This window comes from Punica granatum, chromosome 5 (genome assembly GCF_007655135.1).
Source record: "Punica granatum isolate Tunisia-2019 chromosome 5, ASM765513v2, whole genome shotgun sequence".
Classification (NCBI taxonomy): domain Eukaryota; kingdom Viridiplantae; phylum Streptophyta; class Magnoliopsida; order Myrtales; family Lythraceae; genus Punica; species Punica granatum.
The window spans coordinates 1,994,988-2,010,938 of record NC_045131.1 but is presented as its reverse complement, the minus strand read 5'-3'; the positions used below and the strand labels follow the sequence as shown (position 1 = coordinate 2,010,938).

The following is a 15,951-nucleotide window of genomic DNA, read 5'->3' as shown; positions in this document are numbered from 1 at the left end:
GTCCTTTTCTTCTCTTCCTCTTGTCTACCTACAAGTGGTCCTGCTTGTAGCCAAAAAGGTCAAAAAAAAAGAAAAAAAAATGGTCTCACTTGACTTAGTCATAATTTTTTTCGGTTACAAAGGCGGCCAAATGCATAGTACAATGAATGAATTAGTCATAATTTACTTGTGCCGGTCCAGGGACGACACAACTGTGACAACAAACTAAAGATCAATGGCTCGGATGTTGCAGTTCATGGTACTGAGTCATCCATCATCTGTCATCTAATAAATAATAGAGTCTTCCATCTTATTGATACATCTAACTCCTTAAAATGTCATAAATATTTGCTGTTACATATAAAGATTCTAAATATAGATTTATTTATTTAGGCTAAAGAGACTTGTTTCGAAATAAAAAAGTTTTATCTGCAAGCTAAAGAGACATGGATTTTGTTGCACTGGCCACCATTTCTGAGTTTCTTCTCATGTTGGTCTTTCTCCAAGCAGGAGCAGGGTCAGATCAAGGGATCGGGTTCACTTTCAACGGCTTCCAATCGGTTAAGTTGGAGCTGGATGGGATTGCAGAATTCACCAACAATGGCCTCCTCAGGTTGACAAACGAAACAAGGCAGATGATAGGCCACGCGTTTTATCCCGACCCAGTGCCCTTCAAGAACTCAAGTGAGGGCTCTGTCTTCTCCTTCTCCACCACGTTCGTGTTTGCAATCATCTCCAAGGGCCCAGCTGTGGGTGGACCAGGGATTGCCTTCGTGGCCGCCCCCCAAAGGGGCCTTCCCGGCGCATTTCCAAGCACGTACCTTGGACTCTTTAATGTGACAAATAACGGGGACCCCACTAATCACGTATTTGCCATCGAGCTCGACACGGTGCAGAGCCCTGACTTTAAGGACATCAATGATAATCATGTTGGGATTGACATCAACGGGTTGGTCTCAGCCGAATCTGCTTCGGCAGGTTACTATCCCGATGGTGGTGCTGGAAAATTTGAGAACCTGACTCTGCTCAGCGGCCGACCTATGCAAGTCTGGGTGGACTATGATGGGATCGAGAAGAGAATCGAGGTAACCTTAGCACCCTTCAAGGCTGTGAGACCAAGCACTCCACTCCTCTCCCTGTCGCTTGATCTCTCGACAATCGTAAAGGAGACCATGTTTGTTGGGTTCTCATCCTCGACAGGTTCATTCTTAACCTCCCATAGTTACATTCTCGGCTGGAGTTTCCAGATGAATGGACAGGTTCAGGGGCTTGAGCTGTCTAAGCTTCCTAACCTTCCCCAACTAGGAAAGAAGCCAACTTTTAAGCTGCTAACAATCGGAGTGCCTGCAATATGCTTATTCTCTGTCTCAGTGTTAATCTTGGGATTGCTCTATTACGTTAGAAGAAAGAGGAAGTATGCAGAGGTTCTTGAGGACTGGGAACTCCAGTACGGGCCCCACCGGTTCAAGTACAAGGATCTCTACACCGCGACGGGGGGATTCGGGGACCAGGAGCTGTTGGGGACCGGTGGTTTTGGGAGTGTCTACAGAGGGATACTACCCACTTCAAAGTTTGAGATCGCTGTGAAGAGGATCTCTCATAATTCCAAGCAAGGGATCCGGGAATTTGTGGCGGAGATCGTTAGCCTTGGCCGGCTCCGGCACCGCAACCTAGTCACACTCCTTGGGTACTGCCGGAGGAAGGGTGAGCTCCTTTTGGTGTACGATTATATGCCGAATGGGAGCCTCGACAAGCACCTCTTCAACCAACCCAAAGTCACCCTCAATTGGACCCAAAGGTTTAGGGTCATAAGGGGTGTGGCCTCAGGGCTCTCGTACCTCCATGAAGGGTGGGACCAGATTGTGATTCACCGAGATATTAAGTCAAGTAATGTCCTTCTCGATGCCGAATTGAATGGGAGATTAGGAGATTTCGGGCTTGCAAGGCTGTATGAACACGGCACCGATCCACAGACCACCCACGTGGTGGGAACTCACGGGTACCTTGCTCCGGAGCACACCAGGACAGGCAGGGCCACGAAGGCTACAGATGTCTTTGCATTCGGGGCATTCCTGCTAGAGGTGGCAACTGGAAGGAGGCCGATCGAGGCAAGAGGTACTGAGGATCTGATATTGGTTGACTGGGTCTTCTACTGCTGGAGCAGAGGAGGGGAGATTCTCGAGGCAAGGGACCCAAACCTGGGTGAAGAGTTCGTGGCCCAGGAAGTTGAGCTGGTGCTGAAGCTGGGCCTGGTGTGCTCGCACCCAGAGCCTGGTGTGAGGCCAACTATGCAGCAAGCAGTGCAATACTTGGAAGGAGACGCGCCAATACAGCACCTATCCTCCTCCCTTGACACCTATTCGAGTGGATTAAGGATCAAACATGGAATGGAATTTGATGATTGTGTTATGCTGCACCCTTCCTCATTGGACAATGGATTCTCAACCTCGTCCACTGTGGCAGACTCACTTCTGTCAGGTGGAAGATGATTGATATATCTCCCATTGAGATTTCGTGTTGGAATTGTCTGTACTAAATGCTTCCTTTGTACCACTGTAAAATTCACAGGGTTTTACTATGTGTCATGTATCATAGGATAGTTTTTCTTTGGAATCTATGTATTATACCTTGGAAGCATCCATTTATCCCTCGAATCCGGGGACGACAGTAAGCATACAGATGGAAACGATTTCCTCAGGGTTGTATCCTGTGGTCCTGGTCTTCGTTCGCTTGGTTCATGATATTAAGGGGGTACTCTCAAAGGATTGGGATGTCCAAATTCATCATGTGTTTCGAGAGAGAAACAATTGTGCGGATTGACTTACTCGACATTCTATCATTCGGCCTCTTGGTTTGCATTTTCTCTGTTCTGTTTCTAATGGTCTTGGTTCTGTACAGTTAGGGAATCTTGTAAGGTTGCTACACCCTGTCTTTGTACTGTTTAGTTGTTTGGGCTTCTGTCACGTTTTCCCACCAAAAAAAAAAATCACCATATTATCTATATTATCTTTCTTCATGATATTTATCCATGACGACTGTGAGGTTTTCATGCCCTCCAACTTTCCATCTCCGGGATTGTTATAAAATGGGAGGATTTCAACTTTCCAAAATAACAAACATTGAAAATTGTACAGTAAATTTTACTCGAATCAAAATGCATGAATGTGAATGATATGCACTACGCTATGCAACCAATAGATGACGGGGTCTTGAAGGTTTTGAGTCCATTATCAGGAGTCGGCCCATTTTCCAAAGTCCACATATAGTCCTGGAAGATGAATTAATTGTGAGTCGCAAGACTCACAACTACCAGCCCAGAGAATTCGCAATTTCCAGATCTCCGTGTCCGGAGGTAGAACATCATTTATTTCATCCAGCCAAATTGCAAGGTACATGGAAAGTCCCACTGTTCAATTTTTGAATCCATAACCGCTTAATTCTAGGTCGACGTACGGCGGGCGCAATTGTACAGAGCCCCATTTCTCATAATAATGTTGTTCCTTCTTTAGTCTGCGTGACAAGGAAAGAATCCCATTCAATAACAGCCGGGGTTCTACTCACAGCAGTTTTTCTTCCATCTTCCCCATAAGAATATTGGCTCAATTTGTTCTTCTTTCTTCATATCTTCGTTAACTGTTGGGTTCTCATTTACCTTCAAGTGATCCTATTCGACTTGGTTATAATTCACGGGTGACAATCATCACGACAATCACTGATGATGATTAAAGATCATGATGGAGTTTGTGTTACTCCCAAGTTGTCCATCATCTATCTTATTTTAATAGAATCCTTGATAGTACCGATACTGATACTTTTTACATCTTAAAATGTAATTAATGCTTTTACGTACAAATATTCCATATGGTACCCTTTTATGAGTTAACCTTTCCGATGTACGCAAATGACTAATCAATGTATTGTCTTTCTAGAGGGGAGGGATATTTATACATCGATTACAACAATTCCATGTATCAGATTGGATAAACTGAGGTGGTGTTTGGTAAATTTAAGTATTTTAAAATTAAGTACTTAATTAGTTAAAAAAATGTATAAGAAATGAAATGAATGATAAAGATGAGAAAATATTTTGTGAGGAAAAGAGAACACCAATAAATGAAAAATGACTTATTTCATTAAGTTAAATTTTTTTTTTACTTATTAAGTGATTTTTGACTTAATGATTAGTAGTTTAGACCATCATCTATCATATTTTCTTTTTTCTCCCATTCATTTTTCTCTTATAACTAACTTTTAAGCACTTATTTGATTTAGTTGAAATAAATACATGCTAAATTTGTATTTGTTTGGACTTAAAATTAAGTGTTGAAATTTTAAGTACTTCATGGAATAAGTGACGGGCCCGTTTGGTTTCACAAAATATTTTAACTCTATTCCACTTAACTTCAATTCAACAACACAATTATTACTTTTCCCTTTTTCTTCAATTTTTAACCATTCAATTCAATTTTTAATACTAAATTCTCTCAACTATTCATTACTTTTTCACAATTTTTCTCATAATTCAACAACTCAACTTTACTCAACTCTAAAATCAAACACAACCTAATAGAATAAGTCAATCTTGTTTGATTACAATATGGTGAACCACTTTTAGCATATTTTATATTATCTCCCATTAATGCCCCAAAGCTTTTGCATTTCAACATTTGACCCCAAATATATAAATTTTTTAAAAAGGAAATATTAAATTAAAAAAAAGAATCGATTGTTTCGAATCGAAGATGGTGAGGGGACAATGGTGGCACTACACCGGCCACCACCTTTACAGGTGACGTCGTCGACACCATCAGTGGTCGCCAATGACGTCGCCTAGGCTGTAGCGACCGGTGACGAGCTACAGTGGGCTCGATCTCGTTCTTTGTCTCTCTTCAGAGAGAGAGAGGAAATGAGATATGGGTTACGGTGGCTCGTCGCAATCGTGGCAACGTTGCAAGCGACCATTGATGGTGTCGATGACGTCACTTAGGCTGCGGTAGCCAGCGACAAGCCATCGCAGTTGTGATCTCCTTCCCTCTCTCTCTTTTCAAAGGGAGGAGATTCGGGAAAATTCCCTGCAATGGTGGCCCCATCGCTAGGCTCCACCCCTCTGCGTGAGGTTGTAGGACCCAAGCAACCTTGCTGGAGGGGTGGTGACCGGCAATGGGGCCTCTCTCTCGGGTGTGGGAATGAAAGGATGGACTAACCTGCAAATTGGAAAAAAAATTTGAGGGCATCATGCAATAAATAAAAAAGGCCCTCAGCTATGTGAATTTAGTCACAAATAAGTAAAAAAATTACTTAATTGATTCAGTCATCATTCATAGTATTTTTTTACTTAACTTAATCAATTAAGTCATTCTAAGTTGCATTTACCAAACAAGTTGAATCTAATTAAGTGCAGCAAAATTAATTTCAGCGGTTAATTTTGGTTATCCAACAAGCTCTAAATAAAACCAATGCTTATCAACCTAGGTTGGTTCAATTTGCTTGGCACTTATTCCCTCTTAAATAAGGTTTCGAGTCGAGTTTTGTGAATGAAAAAAATTCAAACTGAGACAGTTTTACCATTTATATTTTGTTTGGATAAGTTTCATTAAGGGGAATGGAGGAGAAGGGGAAGAAAGGGAAAGGGAAAGGGAAGAACGGGAGGGTAAGGGACAAAAATTTTTAACCCTGTTTGGATATACTTCGTAAGGGGAAGGAAAGGGAATGGAGGGGAAATTTTAGCCTTGTTCATATATATATATATATATATATAAGCAAGATATAAGGTGGGCCCAACCAGATGACTTCAGAACGCTCTTTCTCTGAATGAAATTTTCTTGATTTTTTGATTTTTTAAAAGTTTAAATTATCTTTTAAAATGAAATTATGAACAAAATCTTTCGAAATTATTTTCGATTATAATATTCCATTTAAAAAAATAAAAAATTTTAGAAAAATTTTTGGATATTGTAATGATATCTAATGACGGCAATATGATTTTTCTGAATAAAATTTTCTTGATTTTTATTTTTTTATTTTCGAAATTATATTTAATAAAAAATATTTTATAAAGATATCTCGTCATATAATCCGATTTCTTGATTACTTTAATTTATATTTTTTATTTTTTAAAATGAGTGGATTTTATAATATGTATAGATATTATTTAATAATCTTGAATTTTTTAAAATAAAAATTAATATCTCATCACATAAATATTAACATCAAAATAAGTATATATTCATACATAATATAAATATATTAATAGATGGCCTCAGGACGCTCCATTTTTTAGTATAATTTAATAAATATATATTAGTATATATTTTTTGAAAGGAACTTTCTAGATCTTTCTTCGTTTATTTTTACTTTCAGAATTACTTTTAATAAAAAATAATTTTTAAAGATATCTCATAATAAAATCTGATTTCTTTATTCTTTATAATTCATATAACATAATGTATTTGAAATAAATGAGAAGATTTTATTAAATGTGTAGACATTATTTAATAATCTTGAATATTTGAAATTAAAATTAGTATTTCATCACATCAATATCAACATCAAAATAAGTATATATTAGCATATATATTTTCTAAAAGGATTTTCTAGTTATTTATTTATTTATTTATTTATATTTTCGGAATTATATTTTAAAAAATTATTTTTGAAGGTATCTCATCATAAAATCTGATTTCTTGATTTTTAAATTTTTTAATTTGTATAACATAATATATTTGAAATAAATGAGAAGATTTTATTATATGTATGTATAGATATTATCTTGAATTTTTTAAAATAAAAGTTAATATTTCATCACATCAATATTAACATAAAAATAAGTATATATTGGTATATATATTTATTTATACATAATATAAATATACTTAATATATGGTTACGTAAACAACCTTCAGTATATACGTTTGGAAAAAGTGTAAATAAATTGTATGTTTTTATAGATATATATGAATTATATTTTCTTTTCAAAAAATAAATCCGATTTGTTAACCATAAAAGAAAAACGAATCATATTATATTTTATATATATTCTACATAATAGTTATAAATAGAAATTATCATACTCATAGCATATTCAGCTCTCAAATAATACATCTATAACTAGACGCAAGCTCTCGAAACATATGTCTATCCCTAGATGCAATTGAGTTGATTAAATTTATGTTTTGATTTTTTCTCTCATTTTTATTGTAATTTTTTATTTTTCCTCCATATTCTTTCTCAAGATTGGTGATGTAACTTTTATCTCTTGAAAGTCTACCCCTATACGCAAACTCTCATAAAAGTAAGTTCATCTGCTATTAAACGTAAAGAATGTTGTTTGTTTATTTTATTATTTTTGTTTTACTTTTGACTCTCGAATGAATTTTTCCTTTTAATTCTTAATTATATATTTTTTTTTCAGATTGGTATACTATTCAGTGCAATACACGAGCTTCGCGACTAGTATGTTAATAAAGAAAATGGAGGGAAATGAGAGAAATTTAAATTAAATGACAATATTGTCCCTCTTATGGGTTTATTAGCAAAAAGAAGATGGATAATTTAGTCTTTTCAATAAATCCGAATTTTTTAATAACATTTCACCTCCATTCAATGCTAAATCGGGGTTGAAAAAAAATGAGGTATTGGAGGTGAAAGGAGGTGCAAGTTTAACCCTCATTTCCCTTACCCTCCATTAAATTCTTATATCCAAACAAGGTGAAATATTCTCTTTCCTTTCCTTCTATTCCTTTCCCCTCCCTTTCCCCTCAATCCAAACACATAGTGAGCCGACCTAACTTTATCCTGAATTAGATGGATTTATTAGACTTTTAAATACCAGATGGTGCGTAATAAAAAAAATAAAACTAATGTTTACTATTATTATTCTCCTGGCACCAAAATTAGTAAAATGCACATGTTCTGACTATATGTATGTGTTCTTATCAACTCCGTCAATAATTTCCTAAATAGAATTTTCTTTCAAGTAAAAGAAACGTGTCGACTTTTAGAAAGGAATAAAGGAAGCCAGAGAATGGATCATATTGACCAAGTTGGCAATAAACCAATTGATTTTTCACAAATATTGGAGCGTTCTCCATACGTTAAACCTTTGATTAGACAAATGTGGAAAAATTTCTCAATTCAATTACCAGTAATCCCATTCTTGCTTCAACACATGACAAGTCTTTTTTTTTTGGCATGCACACTGGTATCCGGAATCCCAATGAGTTTCGACTAATCCAGTTATAGTCAGATTGATCCATTGAATGGTAAAACTTTCCCGATGTGAATTTTCTTTTATTCCAAGGATTCGAACTTGGAACCTCACTGAATCTAAAATGATCTTTTAAAATTTTTTGTTTCTTTGATTTTTTTTTTGGGCATAAGGAAGGCTGTTTCACTGAAATTAAATTTTCATGATCCACTATATAAATAGATACTTAAAACATATATACTTTCCTCTTCATGCCTAATCAGAAGCATATCCAGCAGCTCCACGATATAGTTCAGGTGCGATTCTGAAACTGATCCTCGAAGAGGGAACTCAATAAAGAGACCCATTCTGATTGAATGGTAGCCTACTCGTTGATGAGAATGTTCATTCGGCTACCCTCTGACTTTGGTTTCGTTTTTGTACATTTGGTTATTTTAACCTTTTGTACATGTATGTTTGCACCTTCTTGATGCTTTTTTAATGATAAAAGTTATTATCCTTTTATCAATAATTTTTTTTTTTAATAAAGACACCCATTCTACTCTCTTCCATGGCCTTTCTAGCACACACCATGATTTCCCAGCTCCTCCTTGCGCTGGTTTTTCTCCGAGCAGGACTTGGATCAGGCCAAGGCTTTGGATTCACGTTCAACGGTTTCCGGCCAGTTGACCTAGACCTCGATGGAATTGCAGAGATCACTCCGAATGGCCTGCTCAGACTGACAAATGAATCAGACCAAAGTACTAGCCATGCATGTTATCCCCACCCAATAACCTTCAAGAACTGGACGGAAGGCTCGGTCTTCTCCTTCTGTACCACGTTTGTGTTTGCTCTCATCTCCGAGAACCCAAACCGTGGCCATGGGATCGCCTTCTTGGCCGCCCCCCAGATGGGCTTTCCCGGGAGCCTTCCAAGCCAGTACCTTGGACTCTTTAATGCGACCAGTAATGGGAACACTACCAACCATGTGTTTGCCATCGAGCTGGACACGATAGAGAGCACTGAGTTCCAGGACATCAACAATAATCATGTCGGGATCGACATCAACAGCCTGGTCTCTGCCCACGCTGCTCCAGCAGGGTACTACCCTGATGGTGGTGCTGGAAAATTTGAAAACCTGACTCTTATCAGCGGCCGACCTATGCAAGTCTGGGTGGACTATGACGGGACTGAGAAGAGAATTAATGTAACTTTAGCGCCCTTTAACGCTGCTAGACCGAGCATTCCTCTCCTGTCCCTATCGCTAGATCTCTCACCAATCGTTAAGAAGACCATGTTTGTTGGGTTCTCATCATCGACGGGTTCATTCACAAGTTCCCATTACATTCTCGGCTGGAGCTTCCAGATGAATGGACAGTTAGAGGGGCTTGCTTTGTCTGAGCTTCCTAACCTTCCCCAAATAGGAAAGAAGCCGACTTCTAAGCTGCTGACAATCGCAGTTCCCATAATATGCTTATTTTCCATTTCCGTGTTAATCTTGGGACTGGTCTCTTACATTAGGAGAAAGAGGAAGTTTGCAGAGATTCTTGAAGACTGGGAACTCAAGTATGGGCCCCACCGGTTCAAGTACAAGGATCTGTACATCGCCACGAGGGGATTCGGGGACCAGGGATTGTTAGGTGCAGGTGGTTTTGGGAGGGTCTACCGAGGGGTGCTGCCCACTTCAAACACCGAGGTCGCTGTGAAGAGGATCTCTCATGATTCCAGGCAAGGGATGCGGGAATTTGTCGCGGAGATAGTCAGCATTGGTCACCTCCGGCATCGGAACCTAGTCGCACTTCTTGGATATTGCCGGAGGAAGGGTGAGCTCTTTTTGGTGTATGATTACATGCCGAATGGGAGCCTCGACAAGTACCTCTTCAACCAGCCAAAAGTCACCCTCAATTGGACCCAAAGGTTTAGGGTCATAAAGGGTGTGGCCTCAGGACTCCTGTACCTCCACGAAGGGTGGGACCAGGTCGTGATCCACCGCGACATTAAGGCAAGCAACATTCTTCTTGATGCTGAATTGAACGGGAGATTAGCAGATTTCGGGCTTGCAAGGTTGTATGACCACGGGATTGATCCTCAGAGCACCCAAGTCATGGGGACTCTAGGGTACCTTGCTCCTGAACATACCAGGACCAGCAAGGCCACGAAGACCACCGATGTCTTCAGTTTTGGGGCTTTCCTCCTTGAGATGGCTACTGGAAGGAGGCCGATCGAGCCACGAGGGACTCAGGACGTGATCTTGGTCGACTGGGTGTTCTCCTACTGGAGCAGAGGAAGAGAGATTCTGGAGGCGAGGGACCCGAACTTGGGTGAAGACTTTGTGGCCGAGGAAGTTGAGCTGGCGCTGATGCTGGGCCTGGTATGCTCTCACTCGGTGCCTGGTGCGAGGCCTACGATGCGTCAAGCGGTACAGTACTTGGAAGCAGACCTGCCAATGCAGGACTTATCATCCTCCCTGATCAGTTTTCATTCGAGTAGGGTAAGGTTCGCACATCAAGAGGCATTCGATGATTTTGTTAGGTCGCAACCTTGTTCAACGGACAAGGCATTCTCAGTTTCTTCCTCTATTGCAGATTCCCTTCTCTTTAGTGAGAGATAATATTGAGCTCCCATAATAAAGGTGTTGTGAAGATATCTGGGTCTGTTCATACTTTTGTATGCTCCTAATTTTATGCCACAGTGAAGGTTAACACATAATAAAGCAGTCCATGGCTAGCAGATAACTAAATTGATTTCATTTTAGGTCGATATTAATTATCAGAGCAGCTTATAACATATATATTTACATGCCGTTTTATTTTCACACAAGTTGAGTTTCTTCTCAGAATAGATGAGCCTGTTAGATAATAAGCTCTCCAAGAACAATAATTTTTACCATTCATCCAAAAAAAGAAAAAAGGCTCTCCAAGAAATTTCTCATCTATCTTCTGTATGAGACGTTTTCTTCTCTGTCTCTGTCTCTGTCTCTCTCTCTCTCTCTCTTGTTTAAATATGGAGAAACAGACATGGCAAGCGATTAACTGCCGTGTCACTACACGTTGATCCAAGAATGACAATATGACAATAAGTGTAATAATTTTATTAAGATGAAATTAAAAAGAAAATTCAAAGAATTAAAGCGCATGGAGTTCCGACATCGTAGCGCAACTCAAAATTTATATATGATATTATCCATTAATTTCGAAAATTTAAATATGTATATATATGCAATATTTGTTGAATCTCATAGTGAAATAAAATGACTTTTCCCACTCAAGCATTAGAACTGGAAAGCAAACTGAATTTGGTCACTGGTTGAGTATAGTATGTTTGAAATTACATATTTCATCAAGAGAGGGTATAGCGCAGTGACGCACCTCTCGCTTGGTAATCAAGAGGTCTCAGGTTCGATACCCAATGAAACTATCTATAGGTCTTTCTTATAACCGAAAAAAATTACATATTTCTCGAAATTCAATATTTCCATATGCGTAATACTTTCAATAATAAATTTATCTTGCGCAGATGCTAACAATGCCTTTTTTATTACAAATATTTTATTTTATTTACACATATATAAAATTTGAAACTCCATTTCTTTAAATGTTATTATTTGGTTAGATTTTAATTACTGATGTTTTTAAATTACTTTTAAATAGTCGAGTGTTTATACTTTTTACTTTAAAATTGAGAAGTAAAATTCATTGCAAAAACTCTGTCTATAGCCTTTTATATATTTATATTTATTGATTTCAAAAAATATTACTTCCTCATATATATATATATATATATATATCAAATTTGAAAACCTATTCTTTAAAAATTTTCATAATAGAACAGATTTTCTGTACTATTGTTTCTAATAATTTCTAAAGAGACAAGTGTTTATGATTTTCACTTTGAAATTCACTACAAACTAATTGCCATCTAGTGAAAGTTTTTCTACTGATGGAAGTTCCCATCACTATCAGCTAGTTTTTACTGGCGACATTGAAATCCGTCAATATATATCATTGTTGCAGACAATGGTGCCGTCACTGGAGCTAGTTTTTATTGACGAAAATTTGAAATCCGTCAGTATACCCTTTTTTTGCTGACGAACCATAGTGCCGTCACCGTAGCTAGGTACTTTACTGATGACTAAAACTAAAAACCATCTATCGCATGGCACAAGTGGCTGTTGGTATTTTATTTGACATTTACTGATATGTATCTCCATCAGTATATCGTACTTTCATGGATTTTGATCTTGTTTTTCGTTTTTTCCCCTCTCGAGATCATGTTTTTGGTATAATTGTGAAAAGTATTTTGCATCGACTTTATCTTGCACTAATAATGACTGATTAGTTTTTGTTATTGCTAGTTCCACGGGGCGCAACGGAAGCGAAAAAGGAACAGAAATTCAAAATTTCCTACCCGTGAAACTAATTCCAAGACCTACTAGAAGAATAAGAGTAAATAAAAGCGTACCTGGAATATTTAAAATTGTCGACCAAGCGTCCCACGCGTGACGCCTCTACCGGTGTCCACACCGACTTTGTCGACGAGTCTTCGAGATCGGCGGTGCTAGCGACCAACACTCGAAAGAAACACTAATGCGACACCCGAAATTTTTCAGACTAATGGACCTAATTTGGATTGAACAATTCAACCCAAATTATTATATACATACACATATGCACGCACTATCTATATCTGAGCACTTATATGAGTGCGTTTTATATATATCTATATATATACTTATGCATACATATATATCACGTATATATGCATACCCTGTTACCCATACTTACTGCCATATATATACACATATATATAGGCTTGAGGATGGGGCAATTTGCTTGTCCCACCGATGTGGGATAAGAGAAATTAAGAATTTCAAGAGCCAAGTGCATGGCTAAGTGTCATTATACAATTGGCCCATGTGTTACCATATAATAGACTCCAAGTGGTTCAATAAAAATAGCCACTTAGCACACCATTAAATCAAATAAATCGGGTCTAATTAATCGGTAAATTTAATCTCATTAAATATCCGATTAATTGGTCGCACCTAAATCATCTAATCTCTATTAGACGATTTTATTTGTTTCAAAATATCTCGTCAATTTAGTCGTCGTGTGTGACCCTGTAGGTTCCCAATTACGTTGACAGTAATATCAAAATCTCTATTTCAATATTACAAACAGTGAGCGGCATCTAGCAATGCATCACTGTTACTCAAGTAATCTAAAAGTCAATTTCTCGACGAACCTCGTGACCTATATTACCGTGTAATATAATCCATTGTCCTCTATATCTCTATTGAGCCCAAGGCATGGTCGATGACATCCTTGTATGGCTCAATATCTCTCTTTCTTGGTTTACCGGGTAAGTCTATCAGAACAAATGAGCTCGATATCATTATATCGACTCATTTGGGTATGCATACACTTTTAGACTTAACCACCAAGTGGCCGTGAGATATCACTCCCGTTTCGTAGGAGGGACAAATCCTATCTTGATCACTCACATTCCTCTCCATGCTCTGTGGTATACCCAATAACTGTCTTTATAACCATCCTGTTACAGTGGCGTTTGACAGTATCAAAGTATATGACATTACATGTAGGAATCTATGGTGACCTCAAGTCAAAGGGCCATTACACTATAGTCACTTTGAGATATGCTAATGACAGTCACGTAACAACCCATGTAGCAATCTCATGGCGGATCAGTCCTATACACATTACTCTTAATGTATACATGTGGTGTGATTTGATATCTCCATATCCATGACCTATGAGATTTGATCATCAATCAACACTTACACTAATCTAACCGTATTATCGTTGTCCTAATTAACGATAATACTTTGACTATGGACATTTAGGAATAATGTTCAGTAATTATAGGATCTCACAATCAAGTCACACTTGATGCCTATTGAACCTACTATTCCAAGGACATTATTGTGTAAAATCATATTTAGCGCAATCTACACAATAACAGATATGCCTTGTAATATAATGAAATACATGTCATATTACAGAACTGATGATAGATTGCATCTAGGGCATACACCAATTCCCAACAATCTCCCACTTGCACTAGAGCCAATCTGGCATCTGTCTAATGCCAATAGATCTAGTGTGAGCCTCGTGCTTGCGCTGCACAAGAGGCTTCGTAAGTGGATCTGCGAGATTCTCATCTGTTGGTATTCTGCATATCTTCACATCTCCTCTGTCGATGATCTCGCGAATGAGATGGAAGCGCCTGAGTATATGTTTGGATCGTTGGTGAGACCTAGGTTCCTTAGCTTGCGCAATGGCTCCATTGTTGTCACAATAGAGATCCACTGGGTCTGCGATGCTAGGAACCACAGCAAGTTCTTTTATGAACTTCTTAATCCAAACGGCCTCTTTTGCAGCGTTAGAAGCAGCAATATACTCGGCCTCTGTGGTAGAGTCGGCTACTGTCTCCTGTTTGGAACTCTTCCAACTCACAGCACCTCCATTCAGGCAGAACACATACCCTGACTGCGATCTACTGTCGTCCTTATCGGTCTGGAAGCTAGCATCGGTGTAACCTCTTACAACGAGCTCTTCTTCGCTTCCATATACCAAAAACATCTCCTTAGTCCTTCGTAAGTACTTAAGGATGTTCTTTACTGCAATCCAGTGTCTTTCACCTGGATCTGATTGGTATCGACTCGTCATACTCAAAGCATACGAGACATCTGATCGAGTGCATAACATAGCATACATGATGGATCCAATAGCTGACGCATATGGAATCCTATTCATGCGGTCCCTCTCCTCTCGAGTAGAAGGACACTGAGCCTTCGAAAGGCTTATGCCATGTAACATAGGCAGCGACCCTTTCTTAGAATCATGCATGCTAAAACGCCGAAGCACTTTATCTATGTATGCACTCTGACTTAGGCCAAGCAGTCTCCTGAATCTATCTCTATAGATCTTGATACCTAGCACATAGGTAGCTTCGCCTAAGTCCTTCATAGAGAAACACCTTCCCAACCAAGTCTTCACAGACTGTAAGGAAGGAATGTCATTTCCGATCAGAAGTATGTCGTCTACATACAACACCAGGAAGATCACTACGCTCCCACTAACCTTCTTGTAAACACAGGGTTCATCTTCATTCTTAATGAAACCAAACTCTTTGATTGCATCATCAAAACGAAGATTCCAGCTCCTAGAAGCTTGCTTCAGCCCATAAATAGACCGTTGTAGCTTACAAACCTTTCCGGCACTATGTGGATCGACAAAACCCTCAGGTTGTGTCATATACACATCCTCGAGGAGCTTCCCGTTCAGGAAAGCAGTTTTGACATCCATTTGCCAGATCTCATAATCATAATAAGCTGCAATTGCAAGCAAGATCCTGATGGATTTAAGCATAGCTACCGGGGAAAAGGTTTCGTCATAGTCAACACCATGAACTTGTCTGAAACCTTTTGCCACAAGTCGGCCCTTAAAGGTAATCACATTACCGTCCATATCAGTCTTCTTCTTGAAGACCCACTTACACCCAATGGGTTTTGCCCATTCAGGTGGATCAACCAAAGTCCATACTTGGTTAGTGTACATGGACTCCATCTCAGATCTCATGGCCTCCAGCCATTTCTCAGAGTCAGGGCCTATTACGGCTTCCGCATAGGTTGTAGGCTCATCATTATCTATGAGCAATACGTCATTGTCTTGAGTCACGATAAATCCATATCTCTCGGGCTCATGACGTATCCTACTAGACCTACGAGGCTCCTGTGTCACCTGTGTAGAAGATTGTGCCACAAC

General features: G+C 38.7%; 2 protein-coding genes across 2 annotated transcripts; both read left to right on the top strand.

Moving 5' to 3' along the window:
• The first annotated feature begins 305 nt into the window (after positions 1-305).
• On the top strand, positions 306-2,980 carry LOC116209213 (L-type lectin-domain containing receptor kinase IV.1-like). The gene is made up of 2 exons (XM_031542800.1): positions 306-1,179; positions 1,351-2,980. Exons 1-2 carry the CDS (start codon positions 426-428, stop codon positions 2,466-2,468), a joined length of 1,872 nt encoding a protein of 623 aa, XP_031398660.1. The 5' UTR covers positions 306-425; the 3' UTR covers positions 2,469-2,980.
• A 5,754-nt stretch (positions 2,981-8,734) lies between these two features.
• LOC116209214 (L-type lectin-domain containing receptor kinase IV.1-like) lies at positions 8,735-10,913 on the top strand. Its single transcript, XM_031542801.1, has one exon. The coding sequence runs from the start codon at positions 8,736-8,738 to the stop codon at positions 10,773-10,775; it is 2,040 nt and encodes a 679-aa protein (XP_031398661.1). The 5' UTR covers position 8,735; the 3' UTR covers positions 10,776-10,913.
• Positions 10,914-15,951: the final 5,038 nt, after the last annotated feature.

What these genes read in the sequence shown, in the direction of transcription:
- LOC116209213 (XM_031542800.1), top strand. Translation starts at nt 426, where the DNA reads ATGGATTTTGTTGCACTGGCCACCATTTCTGAGTTTCTTCTCATGTTG. An exon ending in TGGGTTCTCATCCTCGACAG is followed by an intron (nt 1,180 to 1,350) that starts GTTCATTCTTAA and finishes TCTCTGTCTCAG; the next exon opens with TGTTAATCTTGGGATTGCTC.
- LOC116209214 (XM_031542801.1), top strand. Translation starts at nt 8,736, where the DNA reads ATGGCCTTTCTAGCACACACCATGATTTCCCAGCTCCTCCTTGCGCTG.